At 35.3% G+C, this 23,468-nt stretch overlaps 1 protein-coding gene across 5 annotated transcripts in view; it reads left to right on the top strand.

The window, feature by feature from the left end:
* LOC109350653 overlaps positions 216-23,468 on the top strand; it is a 36,031-nt gene continuing 12,778 nt past the window's right edge. For 4 of the 5 annotated variants that reach the window (XM_019591890.1, XM_019591891.1, XM_019591889.1 and 1 more), the window contains exons 1-8: positions 216-419; positions 559-1,068; positions 2,074-2,322; positions 7,899-8,089; positions 8,185-8,353; positions 13,520-13,657; positions 13,735-13,927; positions 14,432-14,577. In XM_019591890.1, the coding sequence (XP_019447435.1) occupies positions 778-1,068; positions 2,074-2,322; positions 7,899-8,089; positions 8,185-8,353; positions 13,520-13,657; positions 13,735-13,927; positions 14,432-14,577 (1,377 nt within the window). In that variant the 5' untranslated portion in view covers positions 216-419; positions 559-777. Of the gene's footprint in view, positions 420-558; positions 1,074-2,073; positions 2,323-7,898; positions 8,090-8,184; positions 8,354-13,519; positions 13,658-13,734; positions 13,928-14,431; positions 14,578-23,468 lie in introns of those variants that run through there. The other variant, XM_019591892.1, reaches the window with a different exon arrangement.

Genomic DNA, 23,468 nt, shown 5'->3' with positions numbered 1-23,468 from the left:
CACACTTTTTTTTTGTAATAAAAGAAAAGTGTAATATATATATTATTAGTATAAATATTTATATATAATTAATATATTATGAATAACTATTTATATTAATTTTAAAAACAAATCAATAATAAATAAAAATCAATAATAAATTAATCAATTGATAGTAGTTAAATATGTTTCTTTTTTCTCCTAGAAAAAGCCCTATATAGCTTTTACTTTCCCTTTCTAAATTCGTGTTCCAATAACGACACCATAACGAACAACGATATAAATTCGGTTCCAAACTTTTCTGCTTCACCCTCCTCCATTTCGTAATAACCGCTTTCTCTTTCTCTCTCCACCGTTATCTTCTTCTTTTACGGCGCTGCTGAAGTTACCGCCGCCGCCGCCGCCGCTAGATACGTTTCAGATCTATGCACAGTTTCAAAGTTTTCTCTCTCTCCTTTTCATTTTTTGTGTTCATTTATTTTCTTTCCTTATTTATTTGTTTTTTTTTTAGATTTTCGTGTTTGAGTTAATGCGGAAATGTAGATCTCGTTACTAACTAATAAATTTGATCTGTTTCAGTAGCAACTGCATGAATCTGAAGTTGAAACAATTGTTCAATAAACTCGCGATCTGGAATCGTTTCTGTTCTAGTTCGTAGTTTAGTTAACTACGTTGATTCTTCAAGCTCTGTTTCAAATTTGAACTCGCGATACTTGCTATTTTTAGCTCTGAACTTGAAATTAGAAAGTGAAGTTTGCAGTGATTTGAACATTTTGAAGTGGAAGGAGGTTCGTGACAATGACGCGATTTAGATCGAAAATTAGGGTTGGAATCTTGATTATTGTTGTCGTTGGGACCTGTCTTGCTGCATTGTATGGTTTATTGCAGCCTATATCGAATGGATGTATCATGACCTACATGTATCCCACGTACATTCCTATTGCATCGTCCGAAAGTGTTTCTCCGGTGAAGTATGGCTTGTACTTGTATCATGAGGGCTGGAAGAAGATTGATGTTAAGGAGCACCTCAAGAAGCTTAGTGGTGTACCTGTGCTTTTCATCCCGGGCAATGGCGGTAGCTACAAACAGGCAAGGTCCACTTTCTCCTCATTCGAACTTAGTTGAAGTTGAAGTTGATTTATTATTATTTATTTATTTAGTGTCTCCCTAGGAAGCATGGATATGATATGGCATTGATATGAGGATTTGACAAACTTTAAAAAATTTAGGACACCAAACGGCTAATGCACATTGCATAAAATTAGTTAGCATGCTCATTTTAGAAGTTAGCATGATCATTTTATGCATATTAAAATGTTAACATGCATGTCTAGTTATTGTGATATTTTCATTTATATCAATATAAAAATTCAAAAAATGGAAAAATGTATTATACAACTTGGATTATCCGAAAGACAAAAGTGTGCCTGAAGTATCCGTTTCGACACATACACGTCAGCTATTTTGATGTGACCATGTTTCATAGGTCGTTCCTGTTGCTACTATTTTAACATGTCAAGGAAATATGGCTTTACTTGGCATTCATGGAAACAATAGAAAGCTGAAAATTGGGAAAGGGTTATTGGTTATATTGTGTAGTTATAATGAGCTAAAGATCTGCGTAAAAATTTGAGGTGAAAATTATTTTCTTCTGGAGTATGTTGGTTTAGTCGTTGAAGGTTCATTGGAGAGGTTAATTTGTTAAATAGTATGATGACATGTAAGAAAAATATGTGAGCTAGGGTTACTTGACTCTTATTAATTCGTAAAGGGTTTTATATCTGACGTAATTAAAATTTCCTCTAGCAGGGGAACATTGCTACCTTTCTATTAGCAAAATAGAACAACTAGGAAAAGAAGAAAAAAACATTCACCGTTAGATGAAAATATGAAAAAAATATGATATAGTTTTTTTATAATCTATGAAGCTAACCTTACTAGTGATTTTTTAATTCAGTTGTTTCTGTCATTTCATTTATAATACAGAAAGATCTTATTTTGTTATCAACACACTCTTGGTACTTTCATTGCCCAAAATTTAATATTTATATCTTTTGATTAACATTTTCTCCTCTTTTTTTGTCCACAAAACAGGTGCGGTCTTTGGCAGCAGAATCTGATAGGGCATATCAGAGTGGCCCCCTTGACCGTACGTTTTATCAAGAAGCTTCCCTAAGTCCTGAAGAAGGAGGTGCATATATAGATTTATCTGGTTTCCAATTACCCAACCAGTATACTAGAAGGCTGGATTGGTTTGCTGTTGATCTTGAAGGTGAACATTCTGCAATGGATGGTGCCATTCTTGAAGAACACACTGAATATGTTGTATATGCTATACACAAGGTATCACTTTTATCGTTTTTAGATTATATCCAAGGGAAGTAAATGAATAACTATGATGGGGTGCATTCTTGATTAGTGTTTGTCCTTAGTCTGTAGATGGCTGATTTGTTTGAGTTAATCTTGTTTACGTTATTGTGTGGTGTGTCTATTCACACTAATGGTATAAAACAATCTCCTAGAACTATGTAAAGGGAAGAGAATAGGGAAATAAATAGAGAGTAAAGATAGAATATCAATTTCTGTTATTGCTTCTAATGATAGAACTACACTATTACAATGATTAAGAAGTACTTATAGTTGAGTTGTGCAATACAAGTGTACTACAATATTTGTCAGTACAACCAATGATTCGTACAAAACTACTCTGGTATTTGTCAGTAATTGACTAACAATACAATTGTACTTCATGTACAACAATCAACTAACCTATAAAATAAACTATCAAGCCTATAGCCTAGCCTTTCTATGATACATCTCTAATATTCCACCCCCATGAAGTTGAGGGTGCCTCTTGAACTTTGATATGTTTTCTGAAGAGAAGGAATTTGGCTGTTGATAGTGCCATAGTGGGTTTCTTAGAATATTTTCTGTTTCAAAGTCAGTTGAAATATGTTTGACTTGAGTCTTAGACTGAATTTTGTCTCTGGCAAGAAAGAGATCTGGTTCAATAGGTTAAGTCATGTTATGGAGCACATTATTGTGGGCTATTGCCATTACGCTGAGATTGTCACAAAGAATCAACGAAGTCCTAAATGAGAATTTATGCTCATTACGTAAGGATTCTACCCAAGTTAGTTCCTGAGAGGCTAAAGCTAAGATTCTATGTTCAACTTCTGTGCTAGATCCAAAGATATTGTTTTGCATCTTAGACTATCAATGATTAGGTTAGGACCAAGAAATAGGCAAATGCCTCAAATGGACTTTCTGTCATCAAGATCTGAAGCCTAATCAACATCATAGAAGGGCTGCAAAGGTCAATGAACTGAATAGGAGGAAAGTTTAATAAGAAGACCACATGCTGAAGTCCCTTGTAAATACCTTAGTATCCTTTTGACTGCAATCTAGTGCTCTTGTAGAGGCATAGAAAGAAACTGACAGACCTTGTTTACATTGAAGACAATGTCTGGTCTAGTAACTGTTGTATATTGTAAAACATCCACACTAAGGCACTGCCTATTTCTATAGAGGGAAGGATTATCAAAATTGGGCTGCCTTGTTTATGTAGTTGATAATTTCTAGCCACGAGAATAGGGATAGGTTTGGCAAATCCCATATGAGCACTTTCTATAATATCTCTAATATACTTAGACCGATTGAAAAATGGAGTGATCAAATAATGTTTGACATCAACTCGTGGAAATAGTCGAAGTCGCCAAGTTGTTTTAGAGCAAAACTAGAATTGAGATTACTGATAAGATGAGTGACTTGAGAGATGGATGACCCAGTAACAATAATGTCATCTTCTTAAACTAGAACCTAGAGCTTATAGTTAACAGAGGTATGAATAAGCAATAAAGAGTCACACTTGCTAATGACAAAACCCAAACTAAGTAGAGTACCCCTTAGTCTTTCAAACTATTGTCTTGTGCCTGTTTGAGGCCATAAATGGCTTTATACAGATTGGAAACCAAGGACTTGTCATTGTGTTGAAGTCTAGTTGGTTGGTTGCTACGTGTGCATTTCTTCATTGAGATACCCGTTTAGGAAGACAATGTCAATATCTAACTGCTCCAAGGGCCACTTGTTTGTAGCTAGCTAGCTGCTAATGTTAACAAGATCGTAATAGTAATAGGCTTAACTACAGTTCAAGAAGTGTCATTGTAATCCACCCCATGCTTCTAATGAAATCCCTTTGCAACAAGCCCTATTTTAACTCTTTGAGCATTACCATCAGAGTTTTGTTTGACTTTAAACACCCACATACCTCCAATGACTTGTTTGTGAGGGGGTATAGGAATTAACTTCAAGTTTTTAAGGGAATTAATGCATCATACTTAGTCTACATTGCTTGTTTCTAAGCAGGGTCAACAAGAGCTAATTTGACACTAGTAAGTTCAACTTGAGTTAACAAGACTCTTGGTTTAATAGTCTCAAAGATGCTTGATTTTGACCTTGTTTGCATTGAATTTACAAAATGAGAATTATGTATTATAGAAGGAGAGGAAGAAGAAACAAAAGCTGAAGAAGATAGTGAAATAGTTGGGCTAGCATTGAGAAGAGAACGAGGAGTAGAATTATGAAACATAGGGAAGTTAGTGGAAGAAGGGACAAAAATTGAAGGATTAGGAGAAGTAGGTTGAGTAGGAGTGGAAGAAGATACATCGGGGAGAGTAGAGCTGACAAGATTGAATAGATAAGAATGAAAAGATGTATGACTTAGGGTAGATTTAAGTGGACAATTGGCATTAATGTCCTGAATAGAATGGAGATGCTTGCTATGAGAGAAAGGGAAAGCAAACTCATTGATTATCACATCTTTAGAGATTTATATTTTTCCTTTTTTAGACAAACATTTATATCCTTTATGTGTGATTGAATAACCTAGAAACTATGAAGCACCGACACTTCAATAATCTTCACGTATCTGATACCGATACTTCATCAATACGTACCCATAACTATTGAAATTATATTTTTGAAAAATAAATAATTTATAAATCCGATACTTTCCTGATACTCTCCAATACTCTTAAAATGTTTTCCCTATACCTCATAAACACCCAAAATACTACACAATATCATTTTAAAAAAGAGAAAAGCATAACACAATCAATTAAGTAGAAGATATAAACATAATATGCAATCTACGAAGTGGACTTGTAGTAAGAGAAATAAAATAAAACACGTTATTGCATAGGGAATGAATTGGAAATGCATATGCATAATGTTGATCATCGATTAAATGAGATTGATCATCTTATGACAATATGAATCTCAGAACTTAAGCATATTGAGTTGGAACATAAGAAGAAACAAATGGAGGTGATCGTTTGGAAGCGGAGCTGATGCTACATTTGCAGAAAGTGCATCAAACCTTTTTGAGCTTGTTTTTCTCAAGTCGCACCTCATATGTCAACAACAAGATTCAAGAGAGTGAAGAGTTGGAGGTTCAAATTGACCCTTCACTGAGGTAATAACTGACTGAAATTCTTCATTCAAGCCATTAAGAATGAAGTGTATGTGTTTAGCCTGAGAAACTAGGTTGCATGTGGGAATGAGTAGATCAACCAGAGATTTGGTTCTCATGAAATACTTCAAAATAGAACCTGAACCTTGAGTGGTAGATCTTAGTTGAGATCGAATCTGGTGTCCCTTGAATTTTGTGTGAGCATTGCAATAAGCATGGACCTCTTGCCACAACTGCTAAGTATGGTAACAACCAACAACTCGTGGTTGAGTACTCTGAGATAACAAATTCAAGAGCCAAATTAAAATAGCTTGGTCTTCTTCCCACAACAAATAAGACAGATTGATATAATTTATTGCTTGATCATCTTCTTATAGAAATCTTGGAGGAATTTCAGTTTCTCGAACGAACCTTGAAGCTCGATTGGAGATGATAATTGCATTCATGAAGTGTTGCCACACAAGGGAGTTTTTCTCTGTGAGCTTCATTGCTGAGAGAGGAAGATTAAGCTGCGATGGAACAGTTTTAAAAGGTGTGACATGTTGACACTGTGGTGAAGCCATAGAAGGAGAGGTCCCGGTAGGCTTGGCCATGGCGCTCTGATACCATGTAAAGGGAAGAGAATAGGGAAAGAAATGTTGAGAAAAGATAGAAATTCTATTTCTGTTATTGTTTCAAATGATTAAATTACACTATTACAATGATTAGGAAGTACTTAACTGCTGTGGTAATTGTCAGTAACCTGACAGTACAATTGTACTTCATGTACAACAGTCAACTATAATTATCAATGTGATCAAAATCCGTTGAACTTTGTGCATTCCAATACTCTTAAAATGTTTTCCCTATACCTCATAAACACCCAAAATACTACACAATATCATTTTAAAAAAGAGAAAAGCATAACACAATCAATTAAGTAGAAGATATAAACATAATATGCAATCTACGAAGTGGACTTGTAGTAAGAGAAATAAAATAAAACACGTTATTGCATAGGGAATGAATTGGAAATGCATATGCATAATGTTGATCATCGATTAAATGAGATTGATCATCTTATGACAATATGAATCTCAGAACTTAAGCATATTGAGTTGGAACATAAGAAGAAACAAATGGAGGTGATCGTTTGGAAGCGGAGCTGATGCTACATTTGCAGAAAGTGCATCAAACCTTTTTGAGCTTGTTTTTCTCAAGTCGCACCTCATATGTCAACAACAAGATTCAAGAGAGTGAAGAGTTGGAGGTTCAAATTGACCCTTCACTGAGGTAATAACTGACTGAAATTCTTCATTCAAGCCATTAAGAATGAAGTGTATGTGTTTAGCCTGAGAAACTAGGTTGCATGTGGGAATGAGTAGATCAACCAGAGATTTGGTTCTCATGAAATACTTCAAAATAGAACCTGAACCTTGAGTGGTAGATCTTAGTTGAGATCGAATCTGGTGTCCCTTGAATTTTGTGTGAGCATTGCAATAAGCATGGACCTCTTGCCACAACTGCTAAGTATGGTAACAACCAACAACTCGTGGTTGAGTACTCTGAGATAACAAATTCAAGAGCCAAATTAAAATAGCTTGGTCTTCTTCCCACAACAAATAAGACAGATTGATATAATTTATTGCTTGATCATCTTCTTATAGAAATCTTGGAGGAATTTCAGTTTCTCGAACGAACCTTGAAGCTCGATTGGAGATGATAATTGCATTCATGAAGTGTTGCCACACAAGGGAGTTTTTCTCTGTGAGCTTCATTGCTGAGAGAGGAAGATTAAGCTGCGATGGAACAGTTTTAAAAGGTGTGACATGTTGACACTGTGGTGAAGCCATAGAAGGAGAGGTCCCGGTAGGCTTGGCCATGGCGCTCTGATACCATGTAAAGGGAAGAGAATAGGGAAAGAAATGTTGAGAAAAGATAGAAATTCTATTTCTGTTATTGTTTCAAATGATTAAATTACACTATTACAATGATTAGGAAGTACTTAACTGCTGTGGTAATTGTCAGTAACCTGACAGTACAATTGTACTTCATGTACAACAGTCAACTATAATTATCAATGTGATCAAAATCCGTTGAACTTTGTGCATTGTTAGAAATGTGATTTTGGTTAAATCCTCAAGCATGCAAATGCTCCTTAAGTCTTTCTATGTCTCAGTGTAAGTCTTTATTTACTTATTCTAGTTTTAGACCATCTTTATTGGTATTTAACAATCCTCCGTTGCTTTGTTTGTGCTTTGAAGTTTGAGCTAAATTCTTCTATATTTTCAATTTGTTAAGCGTTTACCTTGTAGGCTTGTGCTATATATTTTTTACTTTCCTTAGTTGGTGCCACCTTTGAACTCCACAGTCCATACTCATGTGACTATACTGGTTTACTTTGCTTGCAGCAGGTAATTCATGAGGTTTGTCACTTTGTTTAATATGAATGATGTGGCTTTGCTTGCAGATTTTGGACCAATATAAAGTGTCTTATGATGCTCGAACTAGAGAAGGTGTCGCAGTTTCTGGGAGTTTGCCAAAAAGCGTGATATTAGTTGGTCACTCTATGGGTGGTTTTGTCGCTAGAGCTGCTGTTATCCACCCCCGTCTTAAGAAATCAGCAGTTGAAACTGTTCTTACACTCTCAACCCCACACCAGTAGGTTTTTATTTTTCTGCTGTAATGGTTTTGGTTGTACTTCTTGTATTTGTATGCCTTGCTAATGTTTTATGGGATACATGTATTTTATTCAGATCACCTCCTGTTGCATTGCAGCCCTCCCTGGGTCATTACTTTGCACATGTAAATTCAAAATGGAGAGAGGGATATAAGTTTCAGACCAACACAGGACATCATGTGTCTGATCCTGTACTTTCTCATGTTGTTGTTGTATCTGTTTCTGGTGCATATAACGACTACCAGGTATTCTTATTTTTTAATCTTCCCCGCTATATATATAGTAGATTTTTCAGCAATGATATTTGATAGAAAAGGTTGCCTCGATTTTCTTCATTTCACTAGATTACGTTACACGTTGTTAAATTTCAGCAATATACTTGATTGGGCATTGATAGCCCTCGTGTCTCTATTTAGGGACTATCTCACATGACTGTTATGCTGATAGGGTAAATCGCAAGTGCACGATTATGTCATTAAGTAATAAAATATCGATCTTATGAGGACTACAAAATTCCTTTAATTATAACAATTAATTTATACTTAACTCAAATAAGGAATAAAATTGAATTTAGAACAATTGAACAATTGAGAAGCATAATTATGAAAATATTTAAAAAGATTGATATCTAATTTAGGAAAAGTTCCCAGGATAAGAGTTTACACTCGCAAATCCTTGTTTTGTTTCTTTTCATGAACTCTAAGTTGTAAGGGTGAATTGATTTTTGATATGTGTCATCCTCTCTCAAAATTTGACATGTGTACTTAATTGAAGTTGCACCTACTCTCGTGGTACGATTATTAATTGAATCTTTCTATCCAATCGTTTTGTAGCAACCTAATGTGAATTCTAAAAACCTCCGAGAATCTTAAGACTACTCTTGTGAATTACTCACTATTAATGGAGAAAGGAATACCAAATTCTAAATTAGTGAAATGTAATGTAAAGTGTTCCCCATCCTTGAGGGAGAACCATAATTTATCCTACTTACAAAATATTAGGCTATGCCTAACAAAATAAATGTAAAAAATAGGAATAGAATATAACATCTACCGCAGTGAGTGTATGTGGTACCTTCACTTCAAGTTGCTTCTCTTCGATTCATGTTCCAAGGCGACTTCTTTTGGCCCTTCAGTTGGCCTTCGCATAGCCTCAACACCGTATTTCATTTTCTTGCACCCAATCTCTACTCTTTTTGTCTTCAATCCATCCAAACTGCACAACATAGCTAAAAACACCTGCTCAATCCGAACAAAAAATAAAACCTAAAAACAATCCTAAAGTTCTAATTATGTCCTAAAATGAAGTTAAATGCAATGCAAATGTAGCATAATTTCACAGTCATAAAATCCTCTCAAACTTATCTTTTGCTTGTCCTCAAGCAATTATTATATCTAACTTTTAGAAACCATGACCCAAAATAACCAGCAATCTCATGATAGTTTGAAACAACCCAGACATTAAGACAAGACAATCATAAACAAAATTAATTCAAGTTAAGTCTTTGAGTCATAACAATTGCATGAATCATGACCACTCTTCTCTTATCACTCTCATGTGTTTAAAGGTCAGTGTGTTTCGCTCAAATTTTCATGAAAGTAAATTACTGTAGGTTTGATTATTAGACCAAATCGTCACTAACTGTATTTGAATGTATGCAAAAATCAAGAGGTCTTTAAACGGTTGTAATTGGGCATGAATGATTCAAGGTGAGATAAACAAAGAAAGAACAATTCAAAAGACTTACAAATGTTTCCCAAAATACTTACAGTTTTTAGACATCGGATTGAAGCATTGGAGTTCTCTTAATAGGCCTTACTTCATCATATGATCAGTTTTCAATCAACCTTTCTCTTTACAACATATTTTTTCAATCCTTTTTCTTTTATTATACTTTAATATCAATTATAACACCCGATGTAGTCAGAAATGGTCTACCTTGTATGATTAGAATTTGTGCATCCCCTTCCATCTCTAGTATTACAAAATTTGTTAGAATGTAAAATTTCTAAACTTTGATAGGAACATCTTCCAAGATGCCTATAGAGAATTTAAGTGACCTATCCACTAATTGAAGTGATATAGTAGTGAGTTTTAGTTCACCCACGTCCAATTTAAGGGCATGAGGCTCACACTTGCCCCCATGTCACATAAAGCACGGTCAAAATTAGTGTTACTAATTAAGCATGAGATAGAGAAACTACCGGGATCTTTTAGTTTAGGAGGCAATTTATTTTGAATTAAAGCGCTACACTCCTAAGTTAGAACAATTGTTTCATAATCCTCTAGTCTTTTCTGTTTACATAGAATGTCCTTAAGAAATTTCATGTACGTAGGCATCTTTTGCAGTGCCTTAGTGAAGGACAATTCAATATATAATTTCTTAAGGATATCTAAGAATTTTCATATTTCTTTTCAGAATTTGGTTCCCCTTCAGGGAGTTGTGTCTCAGTATGTTTCTCTTCCACTTGTATATTATTCCTTGTTCGAGGAATATCCTTAAGTTCTTTCCCACTCCTTAATCGGATAGCCTTACAATGTTCATCATTGGATTTTCTCTGGCTGCCCTGGAAATATCTCTGTTTGTCTATTGAAGTTACTAGTTTGTTGGGCAATTTGTGTTTCTAACATTTTTTCATGGATACTCAAATTTTCTATCTTAGAATTCAAATCATTTAACATATTTGAAACATTTTTATTAATCGTGATTTAATTATCTTGAAATTTATTAAGGGTAACAAGTAATTTTTTCTTACCTTCCATTGTTGTTATAAGAGTGAGATCAATTGGTGAATATTGTACCTTGGAAACCGTGTTGGAGGTTTCCTATTACCTTGCTTAACCTAATGCTGATGATTTAAAGTGTTGTTGCTCCTCCAGGAAAGGTTGAGATTGTTCTGTCCATATGCTGGGTTGAATTGTTGTTCGCTCCTCTCCTTGTAGTCATAGTAATTGCATGATTAAGGTTGCTCATTGGCCCAAGCTCCATGTACAGGTTCATTGAATTGTTTGCATTTAGCCCACTCATGTCATTTTGCTCTACACCCCTCACATGTTACACTAGACCCCCTAATATTAGCATGATATTTTTTCAGCTTTCCAAACCTTTGAGAAAAGTTCTTTACTATGGAAATTACATTTTCCATTTGATTTCCGAGATATTGTGCACAAGAGTCTCTCCTTGGATGATTTCTCCTCTCGTTCGCCCATTGGTGATGATTGGATACAACATTCTCTATGATCTTTGAAGCATCATCAATTCCTTTGCACATGAATGCACCACCTGCTGAAGAGTCCAACAATTATTGTGATGAAAAGTCTACCTCACTGTAGAAGTTCTGAACCAGCATCCAAGGAGGAATACCATGATGAGGGCAAATTTCAGTCAGCTCATTTAATCTTTTCCAGACTTCAGTAATTGACTCCTCATCATTTTGACTGAAGTTTTGGATGAGGTGCCTATAGTGCACAGTTTTGGAAGGAGAAAAATATTTGTTGAGAAAAGTTTCCTCTAATGTTCACCATGTTGCTTGAAGTTTAGCATTTTGATTTCTTAATCACGTCTTAGCTTTGTCTCTAAGGGAATATGAAAACATGCGGAGATGAATAGCATCTTCAGAAGCCTTATGGATCCTTACAGTCTCAGAATTCTAAAAAATGGTCAACATGGGCATTCAGATCTTTATGAACTCCTCCTCCAAATTGGTTTTGCATCATCGTTTGGATTAGGGCAGATGACAAAGAATAGTTATTTGCCTCAATAGCTGGGCAGATTATTCCAGGACGTGAACTACCAGCACTAGGGGCTGCATAGTTGCTAAGTTGTTTTTCATCTCGTTCAGCCATTGTGTATACACGTGCATGTTGTTCTCTTGCTCTTTTTCTTTGTTGCCTTCTTCTATGGAAAGTCCTTTCTGGCTCTGAGTATTAATTTGAATTTTGCATAAACCAAATCGGCAACCTGCAAAGGTACCAAGAAAAAGAAAAACACGTAATATACTAGAGTAAAGTAATGAATTAATTGAGAACTAAAGAAATTTTGACAGAGTCCCCGACAATGGCACCAAAAACTTGATAGGGCAAATCGCAAATGCACGATTATGTCGTAAAGTAATAAAATATCGATTCCACAAGGACTGGAAAATTCCTTTAACTATATCAATTAATTTATACTTAACTCAAATAAGGAATAAAATTGAATTTAGAACAATTGAACAATTGACAAGAATAATTATAAAATTATTATAAAGGATTGAAATCCAATTTAGGAATAATTCCCAGGATAAGGGTTATCGCCTTTACACTTGTAAATTCTTCTTTTGCTCATTTTCATAAACTTTAAGTTATGAGAGTGAATTGCTATTTGATATGTGTCATCCTCTCTCGAGCTTCGACACATGTACTCAATTGAAGTCGCACCTACTCTCTGGGTATGATTATCAATTGAATCCTTTACTTGAATTTTTTTATACAATCGCTTTGTAGCAACCCAAGGTGAATTCTAGAAAACCCTGAGAATCGTAAACTTGTCTCGTGAATTAGGATTCTAATTTGAATAACTGAATGATCGGATAGTTGGGTTCACCTCTCGGTCCTTCCCCAATGTATCTGAGAGGTGTAGTTTGTTAGCCAGACAACTCACACGAGTAAAACTCAATTTAATGATTCAAATCATAAAACTCAATGAAATAGAAGTAAGAAAAAATGTTTATTGAATGCATGAGGGCATAGCCCCAATTTTAGAAACATATGGAATTACTCATTCATAATGGAATAGACAATACTAAATTCTAAATTAGAGAATTGTAATATAAAGTGTTCCCATACTTGAGGGAGAACCCTTATTTATCCTAATTACAAAATATTGGGCTAAGTCTAAAAAAATAAGAATAGAATATAACATGCACGACCTTGGGGTGTGTGGCGCCTACTTTTGGCCCTTTAATTGGTATTTGCATATTCTCAACACCAAATTCCGGTCTTCTTGCATCCAATCTCTACTCTTTTTGGTTTCATTCCATCCAAACTGCATAACATAATCAAAAACACTTTCTTAACCCGAACAAAGAGAAATAAAAACTAAATGTAAATTAAATGCAATGCAAATGTAGCATAATTTTACAGTCATCATATACATGTTTTGAGTTACTGCAGGAGTATTATTAAAAACACCACCGTATGTAATTTTTAGAAATAAACTATTAGTTTCACGTTGAGTGAATGTAAACTGAGTGAGTTGTTTGTTTTAGAATTTGGTCTTTTCTTTTGGCATCGTGCCATAAAGAATCATATTCCTAGTTTCAATTTTTTGTTTGAATATCTTCACAATTTTAACATTTTCAACATTTATATAACTGCTACTCACCAAATATTGACGCAGTGGTTTATTTTTACTTCTTTCTTTTCTCCAGGTACGGTCAAAATTAGCATCACTGGATGATATTGTGCCCCCAACACATGGCTTCATGATAAGCAGTACAGCCATGACAAATGTGTGGTTGTCAATGGAGCATCAGGCTATTTTATGGTGCAATCAACTGGTCGTCCAAGTAAGTGGGTTTTCTTAGTCAGGAACATTGATTAAGTTTTCCTTCATGATGTCTTCATCATTTACATTCTTATCTAGGTATCGCACACACTTCTTAGTTTGGTAGACTCCAGAACTGGCCAACCTTTTCCTGAAACTCAAAAGAGACTTTCAGTATTCTCAAGAATGCTGCGTAGTGGAATATCCCATAATTTTCACTCGATGATGCAGTTGCCCTCTTCTAAACGACAGTCAATAAACATTCCTGTCGACAATACAAAAGATGCAACTGGTATTATATGCTGCTGTTTCTAATTTTATGATTACATAAATATAATCTATTTTTGGTTCTTAAATCTTGCTTAGATGAAAAATCTATTGATGAGCTTTCTGCAATCTCATACCGTCATACATATTGTGGTACTTCTATGTGCATATGCCTGTTGATGCATATGCTGGTAAAATGAAGTTAAATTATGCTTTCTATGGTAATGGGTAAAGAAAGCTAGCTTTACGTTGTTTCTGTGCCCTATCTCCTGTAAGAAATCAGCATAACTGTTATGAAAGCTCATCATTTTGATTTTCACTGTAACACTTAAGGATGTCATGTATAAAAGTTTTGAAAAAATATATATTAAGTTCACTTGTAAGCCATTAATTTTGTTACTTGGTGGTTTCTGGTTAAAGTGCCACTAAATGTCATCAATGTCAAGCTTTAGCATACCTTGTTAATTTGGCCTATAACGGACTTACCAAATTTTTGCCGATTTATATTTAAATTATATCATGCCTGCAGGGTTTCAACTTGAAGTGCATAATGCGTGTCCTCCCAATATTCATTGGAATGATGAGGGCCTTGATAGAGACCTATACATTGAGACTAATGTGGTGACTGTTTTAGCAATGGATGGTCGAAGAAGGTGGTTGGACATACAAAAACTGGTATTTGCTTTTCTTTTTTCTTTTAATACAATATCTATAAAACTCAAGAATGGACGCAGAAAGAGGAAAACTACAATTATGGAGAGGATGAGATATGCTATTAAACAGAAAATTCCAGATTTAAGTAACTTCCCAATAAAGCTGCACAGTCTCTGCATATCAAAGTATACCCTAACAAGTATGGGGCAAAGAGAAAACATAGAAGGTGCAAACATCCCACTTCAAGCAGGAGAGTACATCTGTTGTCCCATAAAGTGTGTCACTGTTTGTGATTGGTTGAAAAAATATATTTAAATTAAAATTTTAATAATTAATTATTTTTCTGACCAATCAGAAGCCGTGACACATAGAATGGTACACTGTTTTAGGATAGCAGGTATCCACCCTTCAAAGCAGATGGACCAATGATCACATAAATTGCACACTTACCGCATATTACCTTCTATTCAAAATGATTATGAATATCATTGTGTTTTCCTTAAAAAAACAATTATGTGGGAATGCATAACAAGAACAGGAGATAGGTACTGTCTGCTTACTCAGCTCACCTTTGTATTTTGGGCTTATTTTATTTATTGAAAAGAAAATAAGAATGCAAAACAAAGAGAGAGTCAAGGGCTGGATGAGAATAAGAAAAGAATGTAATATTGAGGAATCAGAAAGGACGTGATTTTATTAATTCAATTGGAAAACTGTTACAAAGCTCGGGTTTGAGGGCCAGGATTCATCACTTCAACTCTATCTAGTGAAGGTTTAGGCTTTCTTTGCTAGGTGAAGAAGCTATGAGACTATTTAAAGGCAAGAAAAAGGATCAGAGCAACAAAGAGTGCAAGAAGAAGAAACTAAAAAAATAATGGTAAAAATGGATTTTTTGAAAAGTGATTTGTTTATAAAAAATATTACCTCTTGAAAAGTGTTTTTTGGAAAATAATATTTTTAAGAAAGTGATTTTAGAAAGGCTTTCTTGAAAGCGTGATTTTTTGAAAAAGGTGATTTTGATTCCAATTTAAAAAAAAAAATTAAAAAATCAAATGATGATTTTCATGTATATCTAATTCATTAAAATGGAGTAATGAATAGATTGAGATTCATCTATTAAGTTTGAATATTGATCGATTAAGTAATTTTTAAGAAAGTGATTTTAGAAAGGCTTTCTTGAAAGAGTGATTTTTTGAAAAAGGTGATTTTGATTCTAATTTTTAAAAAAAATTAAAAATCAAATGATGATTTTCATGTATATCCAATCCATTAAAATGGAGTAATGAATAGATTGAGATTCATCTATTAAATTTGAATATTGATCGATTAAGTAATTTGAAGTATAATTTAATTGATCTTATATAGATTGATGAATAGCTTTTTATGATCCATTATGATCCAAATTTATCCCTAGAAATAGAGATGACAAAACGGGCCGCCCGGCCCTTTTAACCCGCGTCCGCAAATGCCCGCAAAAATTTAAGTGGGCGTGGGCATACCTGCATTGGTTAACGGACAAAATTCATTGCCCTGCCCGTTTTAAAATGGGCTAACGGGCTTGCGGATGGCTCGCAGACATTGTTGAATAATTAAAAAAAATAAAAAATTTATATAATAAATGCAATGAAATTAAATAAAGTAGTTGAAGATAAAAAATTAACAAAATTTTTGATATTTTATATGAAATTTAACAAATTACATTAGATTACAATTTTTTTAGGGATTAAAAATCACATTACATCATAACTAATCCAAATTTTTTACATTTTTCCTTAAATTATATTTATGGGCTGCCCGCAAACTTGGTGGGCAAAATGGGCCGGGCGAAACGGGCAAATGGGCAAAAATTTTATGCCCTGCCCGCAAAAAAATGTAAGCTATGCGAGCGCGCCCGCGAGCAATGCCCGTTTTGCCATCTCTACCTAGAAATGCATAAAGGAACCTGATTTATCAAATCTTACTTTCGCGTACTTTTTTTTTTGTTTAAACCGAGTTGCTTGTTGGATTTCTGATTTGCCCTCAACATGCTCAATTGTAAATACATGAAGGAATAGTAGAACTTACATTTTCAAGAAAGACTTTAGACATTTTGTATGATGCTATACAAAAACTATAAGTGGAATTATTAGAATAATGCATGTAATGCATTTTAGTTTAGTTATTAATTTGTTGTAATGGTGTTAGGTAAAGTAACTGATTTGTTATGAACAATTACTTTACCGTTTTGCCCTTTCTAGTCTTTTCTATAAAAGCACCTTCTTTCTCTTTGTTGTATTAAGTTTTTATTAATAAAAAGAAAATCCATTTCATAACCGTATCTCTCTCTTCGTCTTCATCTTTCTTCTATCTTCTTCCTTCTTTCTTCACATTCAGTTTGCATTTTCTTACATGGTATCACGCCATGGCAACCGACAACAACACAACGACGTTCCGATCCTCTTCTTCGATTTCTCCTTCCGTTGCCTCGCTGCTTGATGTGGTGTCTTCTCCACTCGTTCTTCTGATGCCGTCCATGAAACTCACGTTGAAGAACTATTTGGTGGGGAGACACTTCATGTTAACTACGCTAACCTCGAATCGTGCTAATCGATTCGTTTTAGGGACGGAAATTCCACATCGCTTTCTTAACGACGATGATAGGTTAATCAATCGTGTCAATCCAGGATACCTACGATGGGAAGAACTTTATCAATGTGTATTTTCGTGGATTCTTAATTCTCTTTCTGAAAGTCTTCAAGCACGGGTGGTAGGTTGTGTTCACTCGTGGCAGTTATGAGAGGAACTAGATTCGTTCTGTAATTCGCAGACAAAAGCACGGAGCAGACAGTTGAGATCTCAACTTAGGTCTATCTCTCAAGGCTCAAGCTCCATCTCCGATTACTTCACAAAAATCAAGAGTCTCGTTGATGCTTTGATCTTCATCGGTACTCCAATTTCTACCTCTGAACACATTGATTACATTCTGGATGGTTTAAATGAGGAATATCAACCAGTAATCACTTTTATTGAAAGTCAAATTGATTTGCCTTCAATTCACAATCTCGAATCATTTTTGTTGACATTTGAATCAAGGTTAGAGAAGAACAAACACAACTATTTCTGATGCTTTGTCTGTAAATATTGCGTCTGAATCTCCATTATCTCCCACTCCTGTTTCTTCTCAACCACGAGCAACCGTTACTCCATCGGTTTTCTACTCTCCAAAAGCTGAATCTCCTAATCCGACGTCCTATGGTTTTGGAAATGCAAGTAATTTTCGAGGTCATCGTGGTCGTCGAGGTGGTAATGGTGGTCGTCGAGGTGGTAATGGTGGTCGTCACCGTGGAGGTCGTTATTCCCGTGGAGGTTATTCACCGGCGTTTTGTGTATACTGTAATCGTCATGGTCATGATGTTGCCTTTTGCTATTATGCTCCTTCACACTTTGGACTATCATACACACCTCCAACTGGATCTATGACACGTGTTGCACCTGGTTATGTGCCACATCATTCACACTATTCCTCTTTTCAATCTGCTAATGGACCAACCAGATATCCAACTCACTTTTATCCGGACTATCCAACTGACTTCTACAATGGCAATGGAGGTCACTATGGACCCTCTAATGGATGGGACTCACTACTTGGGTCAGGCCCAACACATCCATCATCTTCACATTATCATAACTATCCCATTTCAGCTCATGTTGCACACAGGGAGCTTCCCTCTTCTCCTACTCGAGATGCAAAGCGTGTTACTTGGTATCCTGACTCAGGAGCAACCAACCATTTAACTACAGATGCTTCACTAGTTCATGAGCCTATTGAATCCTTTGGTCATGAACAGATATACATGGGTAATGGCACTGGAATCTCAATTAAAAGTGTTGGCAATTCTCATCTTACTTCACCTTTTAATTCACATGTTTCTCTGTCTCTTCAAAATCTGCTTCTTGTTCCATCAATCACGAAAAATCTTATTAGTGTTTCTCAATTTGCTAAAGACAACTTCTATTATCTCAGGATACTAATGAAATTTTACTCCAAGGGTCTCTCACCAAAGAAGGACTCTATGCTTTTCATGACCTTCATCCAAGTCATCCTAGGTGTCATCCTTCCACTTTTACTCTTACAACAAGTTGCACTGGTTTGCCTAACCCTACCACTTGTAATAAATCTAGTATTTTTTTCTCTATGGCACAATAGGCTAGGCCATCCCCATTACACTGTTGTGAAGGATATTTTAACACAATGTAATATTCCTTCTATCAATAAAATTGATGCTGATTTCTGTGATTCATGTTGTGTTGGTAAAGCTCACAAACTTCATGCACCCAGTTCCACTACACTGTATCATTCTCCTTTTGAGCTAATATTTGTTGATTTATGTGGACCTGCCCCTGTTTACTCTGCCTCTGGTTTTCGGTATTATTTTTCCATAGTAGATGCTCACACCAAACACACATGGTTATTTCTACTAAAGCAAAAGTCTGAAACATTAACAATGTTTCAATATTTTCTTAGGTATGTTCACACTCAATTCACTCACACAGTCAAGGCAGTGCAGAGTGATTTTGGAGGTGAATTTAAACCTTTTAGTGCCTTTCTTAAATCTGTTGGAATTGTGCATAGAATATCTTGTCCTCACACACATCCCAACAAGGTACTATTGAGCGCAAACATAGACACATAGTTGAGACTGGCTTAACCTTGTTAGCTCATTCTCACTTACCTATGACTTTCTGGGATCATGCATTCATCACTGCAGTCTATTTAATTAATAGACTTCCTTCAATCACCCTCAGTCATAAGTCTCCCTATGAGCTACTATTTAAACAATTCCCAGATTACAAATTCCTCAAGGTATTTGGATGTGCTTGTTTCCCCTACTTAGACCTTTTACCAAACATAAACTGGATTCACGAAGTTCTGAGTGCATCTTTTTGGGATACTCCTTGAGTCACAAGGGTTATAAATAAAATTTACATATCTAAAGATGTTATTTTCAATGAGTCTCATTTTCCCTCAAAATCTTATGTTTCTACCTCTGTTCACAATCCTACTACTGATTCTGTTCAGTCCACAACAGTTTTTACAAAATTCCATAATTCCCACAGTCCTACCACATCTACTCCATCACCTTCTGTTCCTGTCTCAACAAACTCTCCCTCTCTTCCTTATCAAATGAATAATTCTGAGTCAGTTCATGAAATTCCTACTAAATTTCACTCACCTGTTTTGTCTTCTTCACCTAACACTGTTCCCCTAACATCTTCATCTCCCATTCAACTCTCCTTTTCCACTTATACTCCCTCTGCACCAACTACCACTTCTTCAATTCCTTGTTTCTCCTCTTCTCCTGTTTCATCTCATCCTATGCAAACCAGATCCAAATCTGGTATTTTCAAAACCATTCATCCTCGTGTTCATCTCACACAGAAAGAACCAACCAGTGTCAAAACTGCTCTCTCTATTCCAGAATGGCAGCAGGCTATGACAGCAGAGTATGATGCACTCATGGCCTTGAATACTTGGACCTTGGTCCCCTTACCTCCTCTAAAACAGGCTATTGGATGTAAGTGGGTGTTTAGGATAAAAGAAAACCCAGATGACACAATTAACAAGTACAAGGCACGACTTGTTGCAAAAGGGTTCCATCAAAGATATGGAGTTGATTACAATGAGACCTAGTCTCCTGTTGTAAAACCTGTTACAATCAGGATACTTTTGACTCTTGCTGTCACACATCATTGGATGATTGAGCAACTTGACATCAACAATGCCTTTCTCAATGGTGTTTTAAATGAAGAAGTCTACATGACACAACCTACTGGGTTTCAACAGAATGACAAATCCCTGGTCTGCAAGCTAAATAAAGCCATCTATGGCTTAAAACAGGCTCCTAGACAAGGGTTTGAGAGGTTGAAGGGTTCTCTTGTCAAACTTGGCTTTCAAATAAGCAAGTGTGGCAACTCCATGTTCTTTCAAAGCTCTGCATCTCATCAACTATATATCCTAGTTTATGTGGATGACATCATAGTCACGGGTTCCTCCTCTATTCTTGTTAAACAGGTTATCAAAGACCTCAGCAACACATTTGCCTTAAAGCAGTTGGGCCCTTTGGACTATTTCCTTGGCATTGAGGTCAAGCATAAGAACAATGGTTCACTCTTTCTTTCTCAGGCTAAGTACATTAGGGATCTTCTAGACAGAGCAAATCTATCTACTGCCAAAGCTAGCATTACTCCTATGGCTAGCAACTGCAAACTAACCAAACATGGCACTGATTACTTTGAGGATCCCACTTTCTATAGATCAATTGTAGGAGCTCTGCAATATGCAACCATTACTAGACCAGACATCACCTATAGTGTCAACAAGGTCTGCCAATTTCTGGAAAAACCCCTCAACTCACATTGGACTGTGGTCAAATGAATTCTTAAATATCTTCAAGGATCCACATCCTTGGGTCTATCTGTTAATCCTGCTCTTGGTCCCTCTGATTCCAAATTGTCCCTCATGGCCTACTGTGATGATGATTGGGCTTCAAACATGGATGACAGAAAATCAACCTCTGGAGCATGCTTATATCTAGGACCAAATTTGGTAACTTGGTGTTCTAAGAAACAAAATACCATCTCAAGGTCTAGTATTGAAGTTGAGTATAGAAGCTTAGCCTTAGCTTCTCGAGAATTGATGTGGATTGAATCATTGCTTACTGAATTACAGATTCCTTTCACCACTCCTATTATTCTGTGTGACAACCAAAGCACAGTGGCCATGTCTCACAATCCTGTGCTACATAATAGAACTAAGCACATAGAATTAGATATCTACTTTGTTAGGGATAAGATTCAAGGCAAAACTCTTATAGTCAAGCATGTTCCCTCTGAATTTCAAACGGCTGACATATTGACAAAACCTCTACCTAACAATCAATTTCTCACTTTAAGGAATCAACTCAGAGTTCAAGAATTTGGCTCATCAGGCTAGCACCCTAAGATTCAGATGGGTATATTAGAATAATGCATGTAATGCATTTTAGTTTAGTTATTAATTTGTTGTAATGCTGTTAGGTAAAGTAACTGATTTGTTACTAATAGTTACTTTACCGTTTTGCCCTTTCTAGTCTTTTCTATAAAAGCACCTTCTTTCTCTTTGTTGTATTAAGTTTTTATTAATAAAAAGAAAATCCATTTCATAACCGTATCTCTCTCTTCGTCTTCATCTTTCTTCTATCTTCTTCCTTCTTTCTTCACATCCAGTTTGCATTTTCTTACATAAATGATTAAGAAATATTTTTATATCAATGATTTATAATCGAGCATTATAACGTTGCTCGGTTCATATAGTGAACCTCACCGAGTGGAATTAAGGTTTGATTGTTGTTTTTATGATGCTATAGAACATTAACACTTGATTTGGTATGATAGAAATAGGAGAGAACACTTGTTTGGTTTAAAAGAGAGGAGAGAAAAAAATAACATGGGAACACAAAATGTTTCTCTGCTTTTGTGCTAAGATACCATACGGAAAAAAGTTGCCAGTTTACAAAACTACTCTTCTTGTGGCAAAAACAAACCTAATAAGGACAGAATTAGCAATTCAAATTAAAATCACATTTCTTTCTATTCTATTGATCATGTTTTTCTCAGACCTAACATCCCTTAAATCCACTAATTTCCTCACCACGTCCTTTCTACCCGTATTCTTCTTTACAACTATACATGGATTGTTAGGATTAAAAGTTAGTCGACTGTCATATGATCACTTAAAAAAGTTAAGTGCATTTATTTTTAAATCTTTATCATTCAAATAAGATCTAATGGTTCAAATTAATTATTCTTATTTCTCATAATAACCAAAGAGACTTGTACATGATCTTCATTGATTTGAAGAAGACATATAATAAAGTGCCTAAAGAGATTTTGTGAAAAACTCTAGAGAAGAAATTTTTTCGAATTGCCTATATTCGAGCAATCAAGGATATCTATGAGGGGGTCAACACCATCATGAGAACATAAGATGTGACCTCAGATGATTTTTCTATTATCATAGGACTACACCAAGGATCAACATTGAGTCTCTAAATATTTACATTGATTTTTGATGTGCTTAGTAAACTTATCCAAGAACCAATACCACAATGCTTTCTTTTTGTGGATGATACAACTTAGTGGGAGACTCGAGAGAGAAATTAAATGGGAAGTTAAAAATATGGAGACAAGCTTTAGAAACACATGACTTTGGTATAAGACGGAATATATGAGGTGTAAGTTTAGCAAGAGGCGGACAACCCCTACTATAGAGGTAAAGGTTAGGGGGTCATATCATACCATAAGTCAATAAATTTTGGTATCTTGGAACAATCATACATGATGAGGAAATTGACTGAGATGTAATCCATAGGGCGGGTTGGATGAAATGACAGAGTGCATTAGTGTCATATGTGATAAAATAGTACAACTCAAGCTTAAGGGGAAATTTTACCGTACGCCTCTAAGACTTGCAATGTTATATGAGACTAAATGTTGGGCATTAAATGTCATCAAGAGAATAAACTTCATGTAACAGAAATGAGAATGTTGCGTTGGATGAGCGGACATACTGGACAAAATAGGATTTGAAATGAATGCATTAAGAAGAAAGTTGGATTAGCTTCTATTGTAGAAAATATGGTACAATTGTGTCTTAGGTAGTTTGGACATGTGTGGAAGAGACTGGTAAAAATCTTCGTAAGGAGAGTATATCAAGTGAAGGTTAGTCCAATTTCTAGAAGAAGAGGGTTACAAAAAAAAAAAAAATAGCCGAAACGATTAAGAAATTAGTGTTTTGTTAATGAACATGATTTATGGTAGAGCATTATAGCGTCGTTTGATACATGTAGCCGACCCCACATAACATGATTAAATCTTAGTTACTGTTTTATATA

The sequence above is a fragment of the Lupinus angustifolius genome, chromosome LG06 (genome assembly GCF_001865875.1).
Source record: "Lupinus angustifolius cultivar Tanjil chromosome LG06, LupAngTanjil_v1.0, whole genome shotgun sequence".
In the NCBI taxonomy this organism is placed as follows: Eukaryota; Viridiplantae; Streptophyta; class Magnoliopsida; order Fabales; family Fabaceae; genus Lupinus; species Lupinus angustifolius.
Note: the sequence above shows the minus strand (reverse complement) of the source record. Positions and strands in the feature narration are given on the sequence as shown.